This window comes from Melopsittacus undulatus, chromosome 1 (assembly GCF_012275295.1).
Source record: "Melopsittacus undulatus isolate bMelUnd1 chromosome 1, bMelUnd1.mat.Z, whole genome shotgun sequence".
Lineage (NCBI taxonomy): Eukaryota > Metazoa > Chordata > Aves > Psittaciformes > Psittaculidae > Melopsittacus > Melopsittacus undulatus.
Genome location: NC_047527.1, coordinates 118,730,434 through 118,747,618, shown reverse-complemented (window position 1 = coordinate 118,747,618; position 17,185 = coordinate 118,730,434). Strand labels below are relative to the sequence as shown.

Here is a 17,185-nt window from a genome sequence, read left to right as displayed (position 1 = left end):
TTTGGGGGGAAATCTTAGCTTTCCTTCCTTCACAGAGACATCTCATGTAACCAGATGCCTTAAGCTGATATTGATTTATCTCTTCTCATCCTTTTATTGATTGCCTAGAGGAGCATATGCTTGCTGTGGAAAGGAGAAAGAAAAGACATTTAAAAAAATAAAGGTGAGATGTTGCTGTACTATCCATACAATTTCATACTCCTTTTTCTGACTGCGGGGGACCGTGAATACATTAGTGGGTGCAGGATCAGGGATGCAAACAACTTGTTTTAATTAAAACAGCATGTTTTTCTACAGAAATTTCTGGGTTTATCTCTTTGAATGCCTGGTTACTGTCAGTCTTGCTATGCTTCTCTATCCTCCCACTACGATGGTTATCAGACATACTTCCTACTAATAAAATTCACAAGAGAAAGAATGGCTAACCTTGGATTTTGTCAGTACCCCTGAGAGAAGCCTGATCAGGAAAGAAACTGGAAAAGCTTGTGAGGAAAGGAAATAGCTTATTTTGCTACACATGAGAGTACTGTTTCTCCTCGCTTCTTTCCAATACATCATCAGGGTCACTCACAACATTAAACAGAGGGCAATAATTACATTATCCAGTTGTGCTTCCCTAGGGGAACTACAGAATAATACACTCACTGTCATCCAACAGAGAATGGGGCCTCTTGTTCATCTACAGATACCATCTTCCTTATCCAAGAGATTTATTATTATTAATTGTCCTCTGATTATATTTGTACCCTGTAAAACCACATGGGTTTTATCTCTTGACAGACAGGAGGGAGCTTCTCTAAAGTACCATTTACAATAACAGTCTTTTAGATCTTCATGGTTTTATTCTCTTTCATTTGAAGCAGAACCTCCAACCTCATAGTACAAAGATGTGTCACAGATTTTCCTGGCTCAGTTTTTTAGACAAGTCAAACTGGAAACATTTGTAAGACTATGACTCATGGTTTCCTTTTATAATATATTTTTCTGCTTTTTGGCCACTCTGTACCAGTATAGGACTGTCAGGGTCCTTCCTAGTGGCTGTGTGGTTTAGTCAATGTGGTTCGCTTCCTACAGTGAAGAAAGAAGACCTACTATTAGGTTAATGTTTGGACTCTATGATATTAAAGGTCTTTTCCAGCCTAAACCATTCTATGATTCTATGATCATTCATCTTGCCACCATGGCCTCTTCAGCACATAACCCACATGTCCACATGACCATCTTTTCCAACTTGCAACTCCATTGCTCCTGAGTGAACTCATGCAACACCACAGCCTCCCTTTCCTTGTGAGCCTGCAGAAATGACCCTCCAAAACTGAGCCTAATAGATGTCGAAGTTTCTTCATAAAAGGCTTCTCCTCACTCTAGGAAATTGTCAGGCACAGTTCTGACTTGACAAGCTTGGCTTTTGTTTTGTTGTGTGCTTAAGCAGAATCTTTGACAAGTCACGCAAGTAAACCCCAAAGTCAGTGGCTAAAAAAAAATTGACTATATGCCAACAGGAAAAGCAAGAGCTTGGGGAGTTCCTGGTGATCTCACCCTGGAAATAGGAACTTAGGCTGCACGGAATCTCTGATAACTGATACCTAAGGGTTAAAAGACAGCAACGTGTGAAGCAACATTATGTTACCTGAAATAACAGTCCACAAGAGTGGTCTTGAGTATTCTTGTAGCAATTAATTAGAGTGAAGCAAAGGAAGAGTTAATAATAGTAATGACCACGAGGTTCTGTGGGAATATTTTTCCTGGCAAAGCCTGTAGAACCAGTTATTTTCTTTATCTGTAAATACTTTCTCAGACTGTATCAAATGAGAAAGTGGCTGGCCAGGGGTTGGGAGGGGATTCAATGACTCAGCAGAAGACTATGTTTGTTCTGCCACAAAAGCCTTTCATTCCTAACTGTGTGAGTGCCAGCTTTGTACATGGGGCAATTACTTCTTTCTAGATCACAAAAACATTGAGTTAATTACACAGGAAACTTGTAGTGGTGAAATGAAATCAATTTACATGTAATAATCATTTGCTACTTATCATCCCTAAACAATTCACATAAGAAGGTAAAAATCTCTTTTTATACCTTAATCTTAAAAATAGACTGCTGGGTTTAAAACTTTTTTAAGGCAACTGTCAAGTTTTGCCCATGACTCTTGTGTCCATCCAAACATTAAACATCCAGTGCCTTCTTAAAATGATCCCATCAATGTTATAGCCAGCTAATCAGATTGATCCCACAAAATCACAGTGGTGCCTGCAGGGGAGCACCAATCTTGGCTGAACATAACAGTTTTCTTTTTTAAAAGTGTGATGCAAACTGTAAGGAAATGGAAATGAAAGATAGATTGAAAAGAGGCATCTTCAGCACACCACCAGCCTTTGACTACAGAAGAATTAGAATTCTCTGGTATTGCCAGATTTCCTCCAAAAGAGAGGGCTTTCAGGTGCTGCTAAGGTTTGGTTACCCAAGAAATGCCTGTTCCTTCAGAGAGGCAGGAAAAGGTTAGCAAAGAATAAAAGGAATCAGTTCAGAACCAGGGCTGGAATGCAGGGATCCCATAAAGCTTAGTATTTGTCTTAGTTCAGCCAATGTTTTCAAAATCAGAAACATTCTTTTGTTTCCAGCACCCCTAGTGAGGGAGACCATAACCACTCCTCACCAAAGGAAATTACTTACCAGCAGATTCTTGGGTTTAGGAGTCTGATCATATTCTTACCTAAGGTCTCCCTGAAGGATGCTTTCCATCCCCTATCTGCTCCAAAGAAGTCTGTGTTAAACACCAGGAACAAGTTATTACTGGAGCTCTTAATATTCGGAGGCAGTGTGGAGCCACAGAATTTCCCGAGGAGAGGAGCATGGGTGTCTAAGCCATCATATACAGCCACATAGTCTTTGTAGCAAGAGGGAGATAATTCAAGCTGGAAGCTGTTGAATCTGTAAAATAAATTTGGAGCTTTAGGTATCACATTTTTATTTCTATTCCTGTGTTATGTGTGGTTGTAGTGTTTGAGGAAAGGTCCAAGTAATAGCAATAGCCAAAGCCATACACAGACAAAATATTTCTCTTCAGGAACAAGCAAGCAGAACTACTAACTGCATGGCAAAACATTCCAGTCAACCAGCCTCGGAAATTGCAACCCTCACCCACGGGGCCATTTGCAAGGCAAACTGTCAGTGTACTTCAGCTTTCTGTGAAGCAGCAGATCTCCCCTGTGCAAACATACCCTTCGTCACTTCTGCAAATTGCACAGGCTGCAATTTCCTTGGGCACGTGAGGGGGATTTAAAACGCAGGCTGAGTGCAGACCAGCTGGGTCTTCTGCTTAGGTGGGAAATGTTCTCTTAATTCTCTCTCTCACCAGCAGCATATATGTGACAGAAGAATGTACCCATCTTTTACTCCCTCAGTGGCAAGACTTTGTGGCAGCCTTTTCCTTCTTTTAGGCAGGACAGCACACAGTATACTCTTTCTGGATGGGTATTTACTGGGGTTATAAAGTGAGTACCAGCCTCCTAAAAGAGTAATTTTTTTTTCTTAGATAATCTCACAGGAGCCTCATAACTCCTCAAAAACTGACTGAATCCTCTTGATAACCAAAGTGGGAAGTTAAAATTTTGGTGATGTTTTGCATATTACAAGTTACAGAGAAAGATGAAAGAGAGCCTGAGGTTAATAAAGATTCCTTCAGTAGCTGTTTGCCATTTTAGTGACACTTTCCCCTTGGAAAAGGAAGGAGAGAAATGCTAGGGTGGTGAGGCACTGGAATGGGTTGCTCAGGGCAGCTGTGAATGCTCCATCCCTGGCGGTGTTCAAGGGCAGGTTGGACAGAGCCTTGGGTGACATGGTTTAGTGTGAGGTGTCCTGCCCATGGCAGGGGGGTTGGAATTGGATGATCTTAAGGTCCTTTCCAACCCTATTATTCTATAATTCCTCTCTTTAGTTGGAATAAGAGACCTCTTTTTCCCCTTGATGACAAACTGAACTTAGATTACGTACTTGAGGGACACTACTTTGTTGTTTCCAACTGTGATGTAGTATGAACAGTTCATGTTGTTGTGATAATCAAGAACTGAATGGGCTGGACTGCTGATAACACCAACAGAGCCATTGAAAATGCCACCACAAGCTGTAGGGAAACAGAAAAAAAAAAGTGATTAGTTTCTGAATACTAGTTTGATCCTATTTCTTATTTCTTGCAGGAGTTCTACCATAAGGAAAGAAAAGCCCTTAGCAGATTAGGAGCGGTCTTCACTGCCATGCCTAGCACTGGTAAACATGAAAATGCCTGTCAGGTTGCGCTTGGCAGTAGAAAACTAGTCAATATCAAAGTAACAGGCTGTTACTAGTCTATACCAAATGACAACAGCTCTGTGCTGAAAGACTGAGCCTGATCTAAAGTGTGCTGCAGTAGGACCAGGGAGCAGCAGGATGGTATAGGTGTGCCATGCAGCAGTGTGAGTGACGTGTGTCTGGAGTAGCTCTGCACCTGTTCTAGCTTGCCATGAGAAACATGGTTGATATGTGGCAAAGACATTCCTTCATCCAAACCCTGGCCCCACAGAAACCTCTGAAATTTTGGCACTTAGCCCGCTCCTGAATTTTCTGGAATAACTATATGCAGCTCCTTATCACCTTTCCACCTCCCAGCAGGGCTGGAATATTCCTGTAGCATTGGCTCTATGCAGAAAGGCAGAGAGGAGTCCCCAGGTAACACTAATCCCCAGGGCTGTTCCCCACCTCACCTTGTGCCGAGACTTGTCAGCAGTGGAGGACAGCATGCTTGCTGCCTGGCTGAGGAGCAAGTTAAACTCTGCAGCCATGAACTAAAGGGACTGCTTGGCTTCTCTGGGTTTCACACCATGGATGCTGACAAGGCCAGGATGTGGCTAATGTTTGTTTCCAGCTTCAATGCTTGAGGGAACAAAAACTATTATGAACCCAACTCTAATCACCATTGTTAGCTTCAGCCTTTATTTTACAGTCTTAACTTAGGAAAAAACGTTTCCCTGTGTCCTGTTGATAAATAGCTCAAAGTCATACACAGCTTTTCATGCTTTAAAGAACATGCTATTTCTCAAGCCACCACCTTAACAAAGAGAGTCCCATACAGGGTGCTGCTGGCTACAGCTCCTCAGCCACACGAAGGCTAGAGGCCCAGACCACAGGCAAATAAAGGACAGGAGCTGGGAGGATAAAGAATCAGTATTATTCTACTCTAGGAGGGGGAAGCATTTTCCACTTTGTTTTCAGCAAACAATACAACTAGAGGGAAGAAGAATGTTAATTGCTAGAATCTGCTTTGTATACAACAACAAGCTAATAAGGCTGCAGTCATCTTTCTTAAATGTCAGAAGTCACAAGTCAGATAGCAGCAACAGTCTTGAGTGTGTTATGAAGGCCTTTTCCATGAGTAACTGCACATTGTCATTACTCGGTGCCATTCCCTCTGTCTTATCTGTATAAGGCCATTCATTTTATATAAAGAATTTGGCTTATGCTTTTTGCTGTGGCTTTGAACATGAGGAATGCATTAAGCAAAATACCAAAGCTAAGAACTCACACTTTTCTCTGCAGTTAGAAAATGATGCTTTCAAAAATCCAAGGACTGTCTCTACAAGCTAAACCCAGAAAATACTAAAATTGGTTTTGAAAAGAAAATTAGTCTTTTGGGTTATTTTTATTAGTGCAGATGTAAATTCTAAACTCAGTTGGAACCTTCTTTTTCTAATACATATTTCCACTTTAAAACAAAAGAGATCTCATGTGAATGACAAAATGTTTTGGTGAAAATATTTATCAAAAATAAAAATATGTCTAGGTGCCAGTTTTTATGTACATTAATACCTGGCACTGCAAGTGGGTCAGTAAATGGAGGCATATAGCTGGGTCCATTTAAAGATCTTGTTCTGGTTCCTATGTTGTATATGAAGTAGTTTTAGTACAACTAAGATTCAGACCATTCTCCTGTATGTGACACAATCTTTTATTTAAACCCAGTTAAACACACTGGTGATGGTTCTCCTTAAACACTGTGAAAAGCCCAACCCAAAACAAACAAAAAAAACACAGCTAAAATGGGTTGCGTTTATTTTCTACAGCAAACAAAAAGTGTTTTAGTTCCTGACTTGGTCCTATGTAGTGTCTTGGAATTGTGAGGTAACGCACCAGTCAGTGACAGCACGCACCAAACAGTCCCACATCCTGCTCCTGGGGGCTCTTCTGGGCAAATGCACAAGGAATATGAACCACCTTTATCCATGTAAGGTATTTCCAAAATGAGGTACAACTTTTCCTACACTGAACCGTTCTCCAACTGGAATATTTCCACCATCTAAAGCACAGGACAGTGGCTACTCACCAATTGCTCTGTATGTTGCCTGGAATCCAAAGCCTGCAATGTGGGAGTCAGTGTAGAAGTTGAGCAGCATAGGTCCAAAGACACTGACTGGAGCAGGGAGCTCACTACCACAGAGAGTGATGAGAGGATGTGGGGTAACCATTGTCCCATTGAAGATGCTTAATCCATCATAAAGACAAATTCTGCTCAAGAGTGCTGGGGCTGCATGGACATATAATGCAGAAGTATTAGCAGCATATTTTGCATGTGAAAAGTTTACTGAGCTGCAAGTAGCTAGATCTCACAGAGGATAAGAATTAAATTTTATATTAGTTTCCATTCTAGTAATGGAATCTCATTCACCTGCTGAGGAAGCAAATATCAATTTTTAACATGCAGAAAACCTGAGGCAGAAAAAGGCAAAGACACCTTGTATGCAAGACATCAGATTGGTCTCATTCAAGAGATCTACCATCTGGAAAAGGCTCCAGGCCTTTTGAGTTCATGGCAGGTCATAGTTGAGTAAACACCATCTATGAGGAGATGAGAGTATCTAACAGAAGCCTGGATCACCTCCGCAGATCAAAGCAATGCACCTTTTGTTATAGGCAACCAGATATCAGATACTTCTTTCCCCTAATGTGGAAATCATCACTCAATGCAGGGAATTTTAAATTATTAAGAGTGAGAACTTGGGAAAACTAAAAGAAAAAATAGTTCACACACTGACTTGTTTCAGAGCTGACTTCTTTCTGTCTAAATTCCCTCAAACTTTGCAGTAACTAACCCCAGATTATTCAGCTTGAGTTAGAAGACAAGAAAAATGTAAAATTAATCTTGTAGTTTGCCAGTGAAATACTGTAACTGTGTCAGTCAGTGGAGATTTGGAGATAACTGAGCAACAGCAAAAAAAAAACCCAGTGATTTTAGTGAACAATCTGCTTTAGGGGAAAATCTGTGCAGATATTAGGGTGACATTAGCTGATATTCAGATATTAGCTATCCATTCAGAACCACTAAGAAACAGAAATGGGAAATGTAATATTCTACTATATATCTCCATTGTTTTTAGGTTTCCCATGTGCAGTTAGGTTTCTGGAGGAATGAGCCATTCTCTAATTCCCTGCCCTACCGTCCTGACCTCCCAGCCACCTCACAATTTCCAACCAGATTCGACTGAGACAAGAGATCTCAAATGTATTGAGTGCATACAATTTTCATGAAGGCCAGTAGCTGACTTTGCATGCCAGAGGGATGTCCCCAAAGAAGGACAAGCTCTGCTTTCAGTGCAAGGGCTGTGAGTTCAGGCAGAGACCTTCTGAGCACCAGCCACCGGCACCCTGGGAGCTCAGAGCCATGTCACCACCTCCCTACCCAGCTGGAAGCCATAAACATGGGGAGAAGCTGGTGGTACACAGAGTGGTACCACCAAAGGAGCAGAAGGGACCCACCTGGGTTATACAAGAAAGCTGGATTAATGCTGTCAGTGAAAGACACAGCACATCTACTGAAAAATGACCTTCATTAGTTGTTATGCTTTTAGAACAACTTGATGTTTTCTTTGTCTTTATCATTTACAAGCATAATGGAAGCTGGGGTAGCACAAGTGTATCATGTTTAGCGACCTGTTAGCAACAATAGGGCAGTTGCTTAAACTGCAAAGGAATTATCTAACAAGAGAAACACTGAGCCTACTATTACAGTGGAGTGATTCCTGCAAATTGTCCAGACCAAACAAGCTGCTTCCTAGATTTGTAGGAAACAGGATGACTCCTATTGAACAGGATGACAAATAGGCATGGGGTGATAATCTTGTTTTACAAGAACAACAGAGTGATCCCAGCAGTCAGATATATTTTAGATCCTCTCTGGAGCTTTAATTCCTTCTCTCTTAATTAAGACAATGTATTCTAACATGCTTTACAATTATGCTAATATGGAAATATGGTGCTTGTCTGACTCTAATAAGAGGATCTAAGCTGAAAACAACCAGCCACATTAGATAGATGCTTGCATGGTTAATAAACTAACTAATTAAAAATATTCTTAACGTCCTACCCAATGATGAGAATAATAGGATACAATGGGAAAACAGAATTGATTTTAAAATAAAATAAAATGAAAAAAAAAGAGAAAAGTGCAATTTCCAAATAGAAAATATTAGAGAAAGGCACCCGGGTCCTTTTCTGAAAAGACTTCAAAGAAAGGCATAGAGTGAAAGGTATTTCTCAGCAAAGCAAAGGTCCACAATACCAGTCACAAATTGTTTTGAACTGCTGCACTGGAAAGAGTAAGATAGTTGAAGTTGTGAGCAAAAGGCTTAATGTCAAGCTTTAAATCCTCATTGTTTGGGCCAATATAATTTATGACCAATTAATCCTGACAGGACTGATGGCTATTTAATCTCTAGCCTGTAACACATTCTCTTGTTTCCACTTTCCTAAATTTCTCACCATACTATATACATTATTCTGTAAGTAATCCCCAGACTCAGGTTCCTCTATTCCATCTCCTTTTTTACTTCCAGCCTCTACACATAGTCAGCATATCATCAGGAGTTCTCCTCTGTGGTTTATTTCCTCTAATTCTATTATCTTGTATCTTTTCTAGACCAATTTCTGTCCCTTGCACTATAATGGAACAGTTTCTATGAGTCTCCAGAGATTGTTTCTTAGCCAGATGTCAGACCCACATCCTCTGAGTTGACAGGCACTTTTCACATAGCTAGCACTGATTTTCTTTGTAAAACCTTGTCTACTAAGGGCTTTTGCTCATCCTTCTGGTGTTACTGTATTCTCTCTTCTGATTCACCCATGAGGATTAAATGAGACATCTCCTCTCCTGACTTTCTCTCTTTATCCCCATATTAGCTCTGCATAAGCTCATTTACAAGAGCAGATGCAACTACTATCTCTATGCTGATGACCCCATAAGTCTAATTCCATCCTCCAGGCCTCTTCAGACTAAAATCCTATTTATGTCTGTCAGTGAAACCACAGGAGAGCTTTTTTCCCCTCTGAAATCTTACCTTGCATCTTCTTTCTTTGCAGCCTCATCATTTTGCCTGCCCTCATTAGAGCCATGCTTATAATTTGAATCTCTCTAGGTCTTCACATCCATGCCAGATGTAAATATTGTCAAGTGTTTCCAGTTACTATCTTTAAGATAAAACCTTTGCTACCCTTTCACATATCTATGACTTTCATCTGAAAAATAGTGATTTTCCTAACATGGTGTTGTGGTTTAAGCCCAGCTGCCATGCAGCCCACTCGCTCACTCCCCCCCTCCCACCCACCCCTCTCACTCCCAGAAGGATGGGGAGAATTGAAAGAATGTAACTCCCAAGGGTTGAGATAAGAACAGCCCAGTAACTAAAGTATAACACGAACCACTGCTGCTAGCATCAATAATAATAATGATAAGGGAAATAACAAGGGAAGAGAATACAACCACTCACCACCCACCGACTGATACCCAGCCTGACCGAGCAGTGATCTCCCTTTCCGGGTAACTGCCCCCAGTTTTACATCCTGTGCATGACGTGCTGTGGTATGGAATACCTCTTTGGCTAGTTTGGGTCAGGTGTCCTGTCTCTACTTCCTCCCAGCTTCCCCTCCTCCCTGGCAGAGCATGAGACTCAGAAAATCCTTGGTCAGTGTAAACATGACTGAGCAGCAACTAAAAACATCGGTATTATCAGTGCTGTTCCCAGGCTGAAAGTCAAAACCACAGCACTGCACCAGCTACTAAGAAGGAGAAAAATGACTGCTACTGCTGAACCCAGGACACATGGATCCTGTAGCACTTGTTCCTCTAGCCTTGAAAATGTTTCTTCCAAATAGTGTTGAATAGACAACTATTTGGACTGACATTACAGACATATCACTCTGTCTTTGAATTGCTGATGTATTTTTTTTCAAGGCTTTTTGTTACCTATCTTCAAACTTTATCGTCTCTTGGTACCACTCAACATTGATGCCTTGACTCCTGCCTCCAAAGTTCATATGATAAGAGCTTCCGCTGTCCTTACATTACATTCTGAAATAGACCTTAGTGTTATCTCCTTTACATTTAGCAAATTTTTTTTCTGTCTCATCATTATAAAATTATGTATTTGATATGATGCGTACACAAACACCTTGACTGAATTTGGCCCCCTAACTATCTGATCACTAATAACAGTGTCCTTTTTCCATCTTTCTGTCTATAACCATAGATTCTGTTGCATTTGGTATTGCGTCAGAATCTGTGGGTTTTTTTAAAGTCTGTAAAATCTAGAAAAATAAAATTTTGTTTCACAACTATAGCTTTTAGTATAACAATTAGTAATTACTAATGTAGGGGAAGTATTCTGCAGCTATACACTACTGTGCAATATATTAACCATCTCCATAGCACAAGATAATATTTTGAAAGCAAGGAATTACAAGTCTTTCATATATATATATACATATATATATATATATACACTGCACATATGCACACACATATATATACCTCCTCTTTCAAAATAATCTATTGCTAAACTTATTTTCTGAATTGCCTAGTAGCAGCTAAGCTAGCAGTTAGAGAGGACTCCAAAATGAAGCTATGACCTTATCCCAGATTGCAAAATTATAGCTACATGTTAAAAATAAAGAAAAAGAAAAAAAGGATAAATAAGTTACTAAAACATTTTCCAGGTCAGCGTATTAATAAGGACAGAGTATTAATATGGACAGCGTTCTAAAAGCAGATATTGCAGACGTATCCCCTAATTTTCCATTATTTGGAACTCAGACTTTATCAGATGTTATACTCATACTTGAGATGCATTACAGCCATTTCATAATACAGTACTGCAGCTGTCCTAGTGTATTTGTAGGGATGTATTTGTAGGGATGTTAATCTGAATAAAGCTTATGAATAAAAGGTGGACGTTAATTATTATTTCTTGGATAGTAAGTCTACTGAGATAAGGTTTTTTTTTTACTAATTCTAATATGTTTTATTTGTGCAGACCTTTGATACAAGGAGGGGGACAAATGGAAAGGGACATTTATCACTGTCACAGAAGTGATGCTGGGTAAATAAACTCATCCACATTTTTTGGTTGTTTATAAAATAACCAAGCAAACAATGCAGATGGTACTACCAGAAGCAAATGGCAACCTGTGCAAGTTCATGAATCAGTCAAATCAAAATGAGATAAATCTAGATAGAAGATAATCTAAATTAGATGTCTATTTTCAGTGTCCCAAAGTCAGATAAAAACAATTTTTTTTACTACCAGCAGACAATTTAAATAAAATTTTGATCACAACGTTAAAAATAATGAATTTTCCTCCAGTTCTCTTTTGCCCTGTTACTTGCTATATTTAGTGCTTAATACATATTTAATATTTAGCACATGCATGTCATGTTCATTTGGTTCCAGATACTGACATTGTATCACTCCTGTGGGTCAACTGCCTTGTTTGAAGTCATTCTTTATAATCAGAACAGGTGTCTCATCATACTTGAAAACATAACTACTGTACAGCAGAGATCTGTGACTTACCCATGAAGTCATACAATTTGTCACCAATGTGTCACTGCACTATAGCCAATTACCTTCTGCCTTCTAATTTTCAGGAAAAGATCTCTGAACCAGTTAAAGGCAATGAGATGTACGCCTTGAAGGCATTATTTTGTATAATTCATTACATAACTAAACAACCACAGGAAATAATTAGATTTCTTTTGAGAGGTCAAATAGGTAGTGAATTGGACATGTAGTTAAACTTAAAAACCCAATTCAGAACATCTGTACTAGTATGGTTAAAATTTTAAAGGCCATACTCAGTAACAGTCTCAGCAGAGTATGAATATAGAATAGCTAGGAATGCTTTTAACAGATGCTGCCAAACATTCTCCTGCCTTTGCAAAAGAACTAAGGGAATTCATGCTGGAAACCCTTAGACACATGTGCTAAACATATTAAGAGGGACTGCTCAGTAAGTTTTCACTTCTGCCTGACAGTTTGTAAGATCATAGAATCATAGAATTATTTAGGTTGAGAAAAGACCTTTAAGGTTGTCGAGTCCAACCATTAACCTAGCACTGCCAAGTCTACCACTAAATCCTGACGCTAAGCACCACATCTACACTACACATCTTTGAAATACCTCCAGGGACAGTAACTCAACCACTTCCCTGGGAAGTCTGTTCTGATGCTTGACAGCTCAGTTGGTGACGAAATTTCCCCTAATATCCAATCTAAACCTCTCTTGGTGCAACGATTATATTTCCTCTTTTATAACCAGATGTCCTTTAGCTCATATCCAGAGTTATTTTCTTCCATGTGACTAAGGACTTTTAGTTTGTTTAGCCTAGGAAGCCTATAACAATAAAGGAGCAAATTGACCTGCAAGAAGTAGAATATTTTTAGTATTTGTTTAGCTCTATGTTTATTATTATGTCTGTATCACTTACCTTTGCTTCAACCTTCTTTAAAATAAAAGCTTGAATCCATTTATAAATTAACTGAGTACACAAACAGAATAAAGTTCAGTAACGTATTCATAAAGGTGTCAATACTGGCATCATCTGATTCAATGAAATAGTCTGTCTGCTGCTCTTCTACATAAATAAATTTTGTGGTTTACATTTAATTAAAAAAATCATTCTTAAAGTAGCAGTTTTAATTAGGGGATGAAAATCATAAAATCATAATCAAATAAAAATCAAATAAAATAATCAGATAAAATCATAATCAAATCTTTTTCTCAGACCTAAGTTCAGTTTGGGCCAGAATATCTTTAAATTCAAAACAGTTTGAGAACATAAAAAGAAAATAGAAGTAGCCTATTTTCTGACTTTATTGCTTGGTCTGAAGGAAAATTCGAATTACACACCCCATTTTAGTAACAAATTACTCAAAAATCTCTTTGTCTAGGTGACTTCAAGGGAACAAAATTAAGATGGCCTCAAAATATGTGAGGCCACCCAAGTAATTCAGACATGCTGATTTTCTGTGTTATCAACACATCCCACCAATAACAATTGATACTATCAAAGCTGGGAAGGTTTTATTGTTCACACCAATAAGACTAGGATACTATACCTGTTATTTCTTGGCTAAATGCTTCTGTGTTTTCAAATCTCAAGAGGAACTTTTGTTCATGCATATATATAGGGTAGCAACTTTTATATGTTTTCAGTTACTGTGGCCTTTCACCTAGTTTCACATTTATATGTATATACATCCTTGTAAAACACCCGAGTATATTTATGTCCATGTTATTTGTTATGGAAGCAGAAACACTGAAAAGCAAAATAGCTGGCCTAAGATCAAAAAGACTGTAACACTCAATGGTAAAAAAAAAAAGAGGCAGGAACAAAGACCAAAATTGGCCACAGTCACTCTTATACTCTAACAACACAGCAAATCCACAATTTCTTTTTTTCAAGATATCGAGTAGGTGAAATCTATTTTCTCTCTTCAGTGACACAAAACTGCCCCTGGAAATTACCTCTGTAAATGTTTGTTTGTAATGATTTTCAGAATGGACGAGCAAATTTAACCATTTTCCATTATAAAATACTTGTATTGTTTTCAAGTGAAAAGCTGCACTTCACAGTACATACTGAAATTATCAAGAACTGCTTACCCTCCAAGTGAAAAGTCTCAAACTCCAGGATGATCAGTGACTGTGGTCCTCGGTCTATGATATAACTGCAGTTCAAGTTGTTATCATACTGACTAGGGTAGTTAGGAGAGACAATACGACCTGCAGGGCTGGTGAAATTTACTCCACATCCTGCAAACAGAAATAAATAAGACACAGTTCTAATCCAGGTGATAACATCATTTCAGTTTTGTAGTGGGAAAAACAGTAATGTACACAAGGACCTCATCTCTCCTTAAAAGGCTGGTCAAAAAAGAGAGTAGTATGTATCATGGTAGCAAAGGCAGGTCTTATGCACACACAGAGCAGTGTTTTGGGGAAATAGAGGGCCTTCCTATCTACAGCCTCACACAATGTCTTGAAGTGTCTTGGATAAGACCAGGTATCCTGGGTTTAGCAGTAGCAGTCACCAGGCCGTAGCCCCTCAGCCCACTGACCAGAAGGACACAGCACTGCTGTTCTTACAGGTTTGGAGCCTGTGCATTTCAAAACACCTTAGTAACTTACAGATGCACCTGAATTGGATGGGAGGTTATTGGGGCACATTATCATTTTAGCCTTATTTGAAAATGCCCGTGTTAGCCCAAGTGGTACCATTCTTGCTTCATGCCCAACAGCTTGGAGGATGAAGTCTGCTGTAGAGCCATCTCTGTGTTGTTTTGCTACAGGCAGAGGAAGGAAAGGTTTGCCACCTTAAACCTCTCAAGCACACATAATTGTTCATTTTCATGGAGCTCCTTCTGATTCCAATGACTTGTATGGCCTTGGGGTTTCTCTTTATTTTAAAATACAGGCTTAAAAGAGTACAGTGCACAGTGAAATGCTGGTATAAGATTAGGAGCAGGCATATGAAACTTGTCTTTGCCTCCACTAGGAAGTTATTAGTTGCTACTGACAACATTAACACAGACATAAAAACAAAAGCAGTTTCAGTTCAGAATTCTGTATACTTCAATAATGTCTTCTTCTAAGCACCCAATTTCTCTGTTTTAATCTGAATCCAGTGAAGGTAAAGTGGTTTCATTTGGCAGCATCCTACAAAAAAACCATATAGTTGATGGCAATTCAGCACTACCTCCTAAACTTCTGGTGGGTTTGACTGTCATAAAGTACGTTCCAGGGTTAAAGAATTGGAGAGGCCCCCCCAAGAAAAGCCACTTGGCCTACATGAAATGCAGGTACAACAAGGCAAAGCAAAACAAAGGCCAGAGTGGGTGGTGAGGAGTCATTTCTTCTCCTGAGAGCAGTTTTTGTGATGTGCATGGGCTATTCCATACACAGGAGAAATTACTGCAGTTTCAGCATGTTCCTTGAAACGAAGAAGAAAAAGAATCTAGAAGAGCAGAACCTTTTCCTTTTTAGGAAGATTATAGCGTTAGCTTCCAAGGAGTTTAACTACAGGGAAGAGAATTCTTAAAATTTAAAGTCTTTTAATTTCTTTTCAGTGCACTGAAAAGGCAAAGGTGGCTACAAATAACGGCAAAGTTACAGCTGCATGGAGGGGCTTTGGCAAGTCAAACACTGGAGCACACAGTAGCTCCATTGCATTTGGTAAGGAAACTCTTGGTTTAAAAAACCGGCAGAGGCTTCAATGCCATGTTGGACTGAGGTCTGAATTGCTACACACAGATCAAACTAATCCAGAATGGACTAATAAAGCAGCCATCTGGCTTTAATATTACTTACTGCTTGTGAAAGATGCAGAGAAACCTGGCCCCGGAGCATCCTGAGACTGAAATACTGTAGTTATCACATTGTTTGGAGCAACAACAGGATCAGGAGCTAAACTTCCACATCCTGTGCTTAACAAAGCTGCTTTTTCTTCAGAATTTCCTCTCCACACCTGACAAACCCAGACGGAAATGGATTAGTGCTTTCAAAGCCCATGCAGTTTGTGGGAACCCACCAGGAACTGCATATGCAATTGTTCCTTCCACAGACTTTCAATAGATTCATCTCATACTGAATCTTAGAGGTTTAAATTGGAGCTAGTCACTCTGCATTTACTCTGTGGAGACAAAGGAGAGTTCTCCAAGAAGTGAATCACAGTGCATAACAGATTGCCAGGGATTTCTGAAGGTCATCTGGGGGTCATTTTCTTGTACCACTGCTGATAGCAGAGTCAACATAGATCACGTCCAGAGAACCAGAGGAAAACATTTTATGCACATCATTATCTACTCCCATTTTGTCTCTGCTCACTTATCTCCATACACGCTATGAACAAACACCCATGTATACAATGAATTATTAAATGCAATCCTTGTATTATTCATAAGTCAATAAAACCAAAGCTGTTATGCTAGGGTAATATAGAGGCTCAAAAGAGAAGACCTGGATGCTTAATATCTAGTCTTACTAATCAAAACTTATTTCTATTTTTGTTATATTGCATTTAGTTGTTCTTGAATGACAAGTATCAAATAATGTAGAGGCTTAACAAAATAATTCACAAAAAATATAATTAAAAAATACTTTTTTTAAAATATTACTTCAACTGAACCAATAGTCCATTGAAGTTCAATAAAACCATGCTTTCAAGAAGCACATGAAAGTTTAGGTAGGTACTGAAATTAAACCCTCTTCAGGTAATTACTTATATGTGTACTGGAGGCTCACAGTTTAAGCACTGGATTTCAACACATATAAAGTGAAACATAGGCATAAATGCTTGATATTTCTAAGTGCTTAAATAATTTCCTGAATCAGGATGTTTATTGCCAAGCATTTAAAATGTCTGTTTTAATAAAAAAGAAAAAAAAATTAGTCTAACAATAAATTCATTTTTGATCGATGTTTTTGAACATTTTTTTCACTGGTAACGTATATTAAATATATATATTAAAACCAAATAGTATATATTTTTTTAAATAATGTGTTCGAAAGAAGTCTAGAGAAACTAGAACAACCACATGAAATTGTGATAGCCCTAAGAAACATTCTAGAAAGGGTTAGCCAAGGGTTATTTTGTAAGTGCAGGCATATGAATCACCTCATTCATCTGGCCAGGTGTTTGAGGCAATGGATGCTCAAAGGATTAATATAAACAGTCTATGTCCTGGCCAAGTTTTCGCAAAGTCACTATTAATTTTGGATTCCTCTTTTTTGGCTGCTCAGCTTGGAATGTGTGGAAGAAACTTGCACATGTTCCACACTTTTTCATATCCAGACACCCTTATAGAGCTCAGATTGGGCATTCAGAAA

At 38.9% G+C, this 17,185-nt stretch overlaps 1 protein-coding gene across 1 annotated transcript in view; it reads right to left on the bottom strand.

Moving 5' to 3' along the window:
- The window catches only part of CUBN (cubilin), a 143,557-nt gene that overhangs the window by 13,551 nt on the left and 112,821 nt on the right, over nt 1-17,185 (bottom strand). The window contains exons 55-59 of the mRNA XM_005152954.2: nt 15,668-15,824; nt 13,964-14,113; nt 6,354-6,554; nt 3,992-4,121; nt 2,712-2,929 (exon numbers count right to left, since the gene is read on the bottom strand). Coding sequence (XP_005153011.2) covers nt 2,712-2,929; nt 3,992-4,121; nt 6,354-6,554; nt 13,964-14,113; nt 15,668-15,824 — 856 coding nt within the window. The remainder of the gene's footprint in view (nt 1-2,711; nt 2,930-3,991; nt 4,122-6,353; nt 6,555-13,963; nt 14,114-15,667; nt 15,825-17,185) is intronic.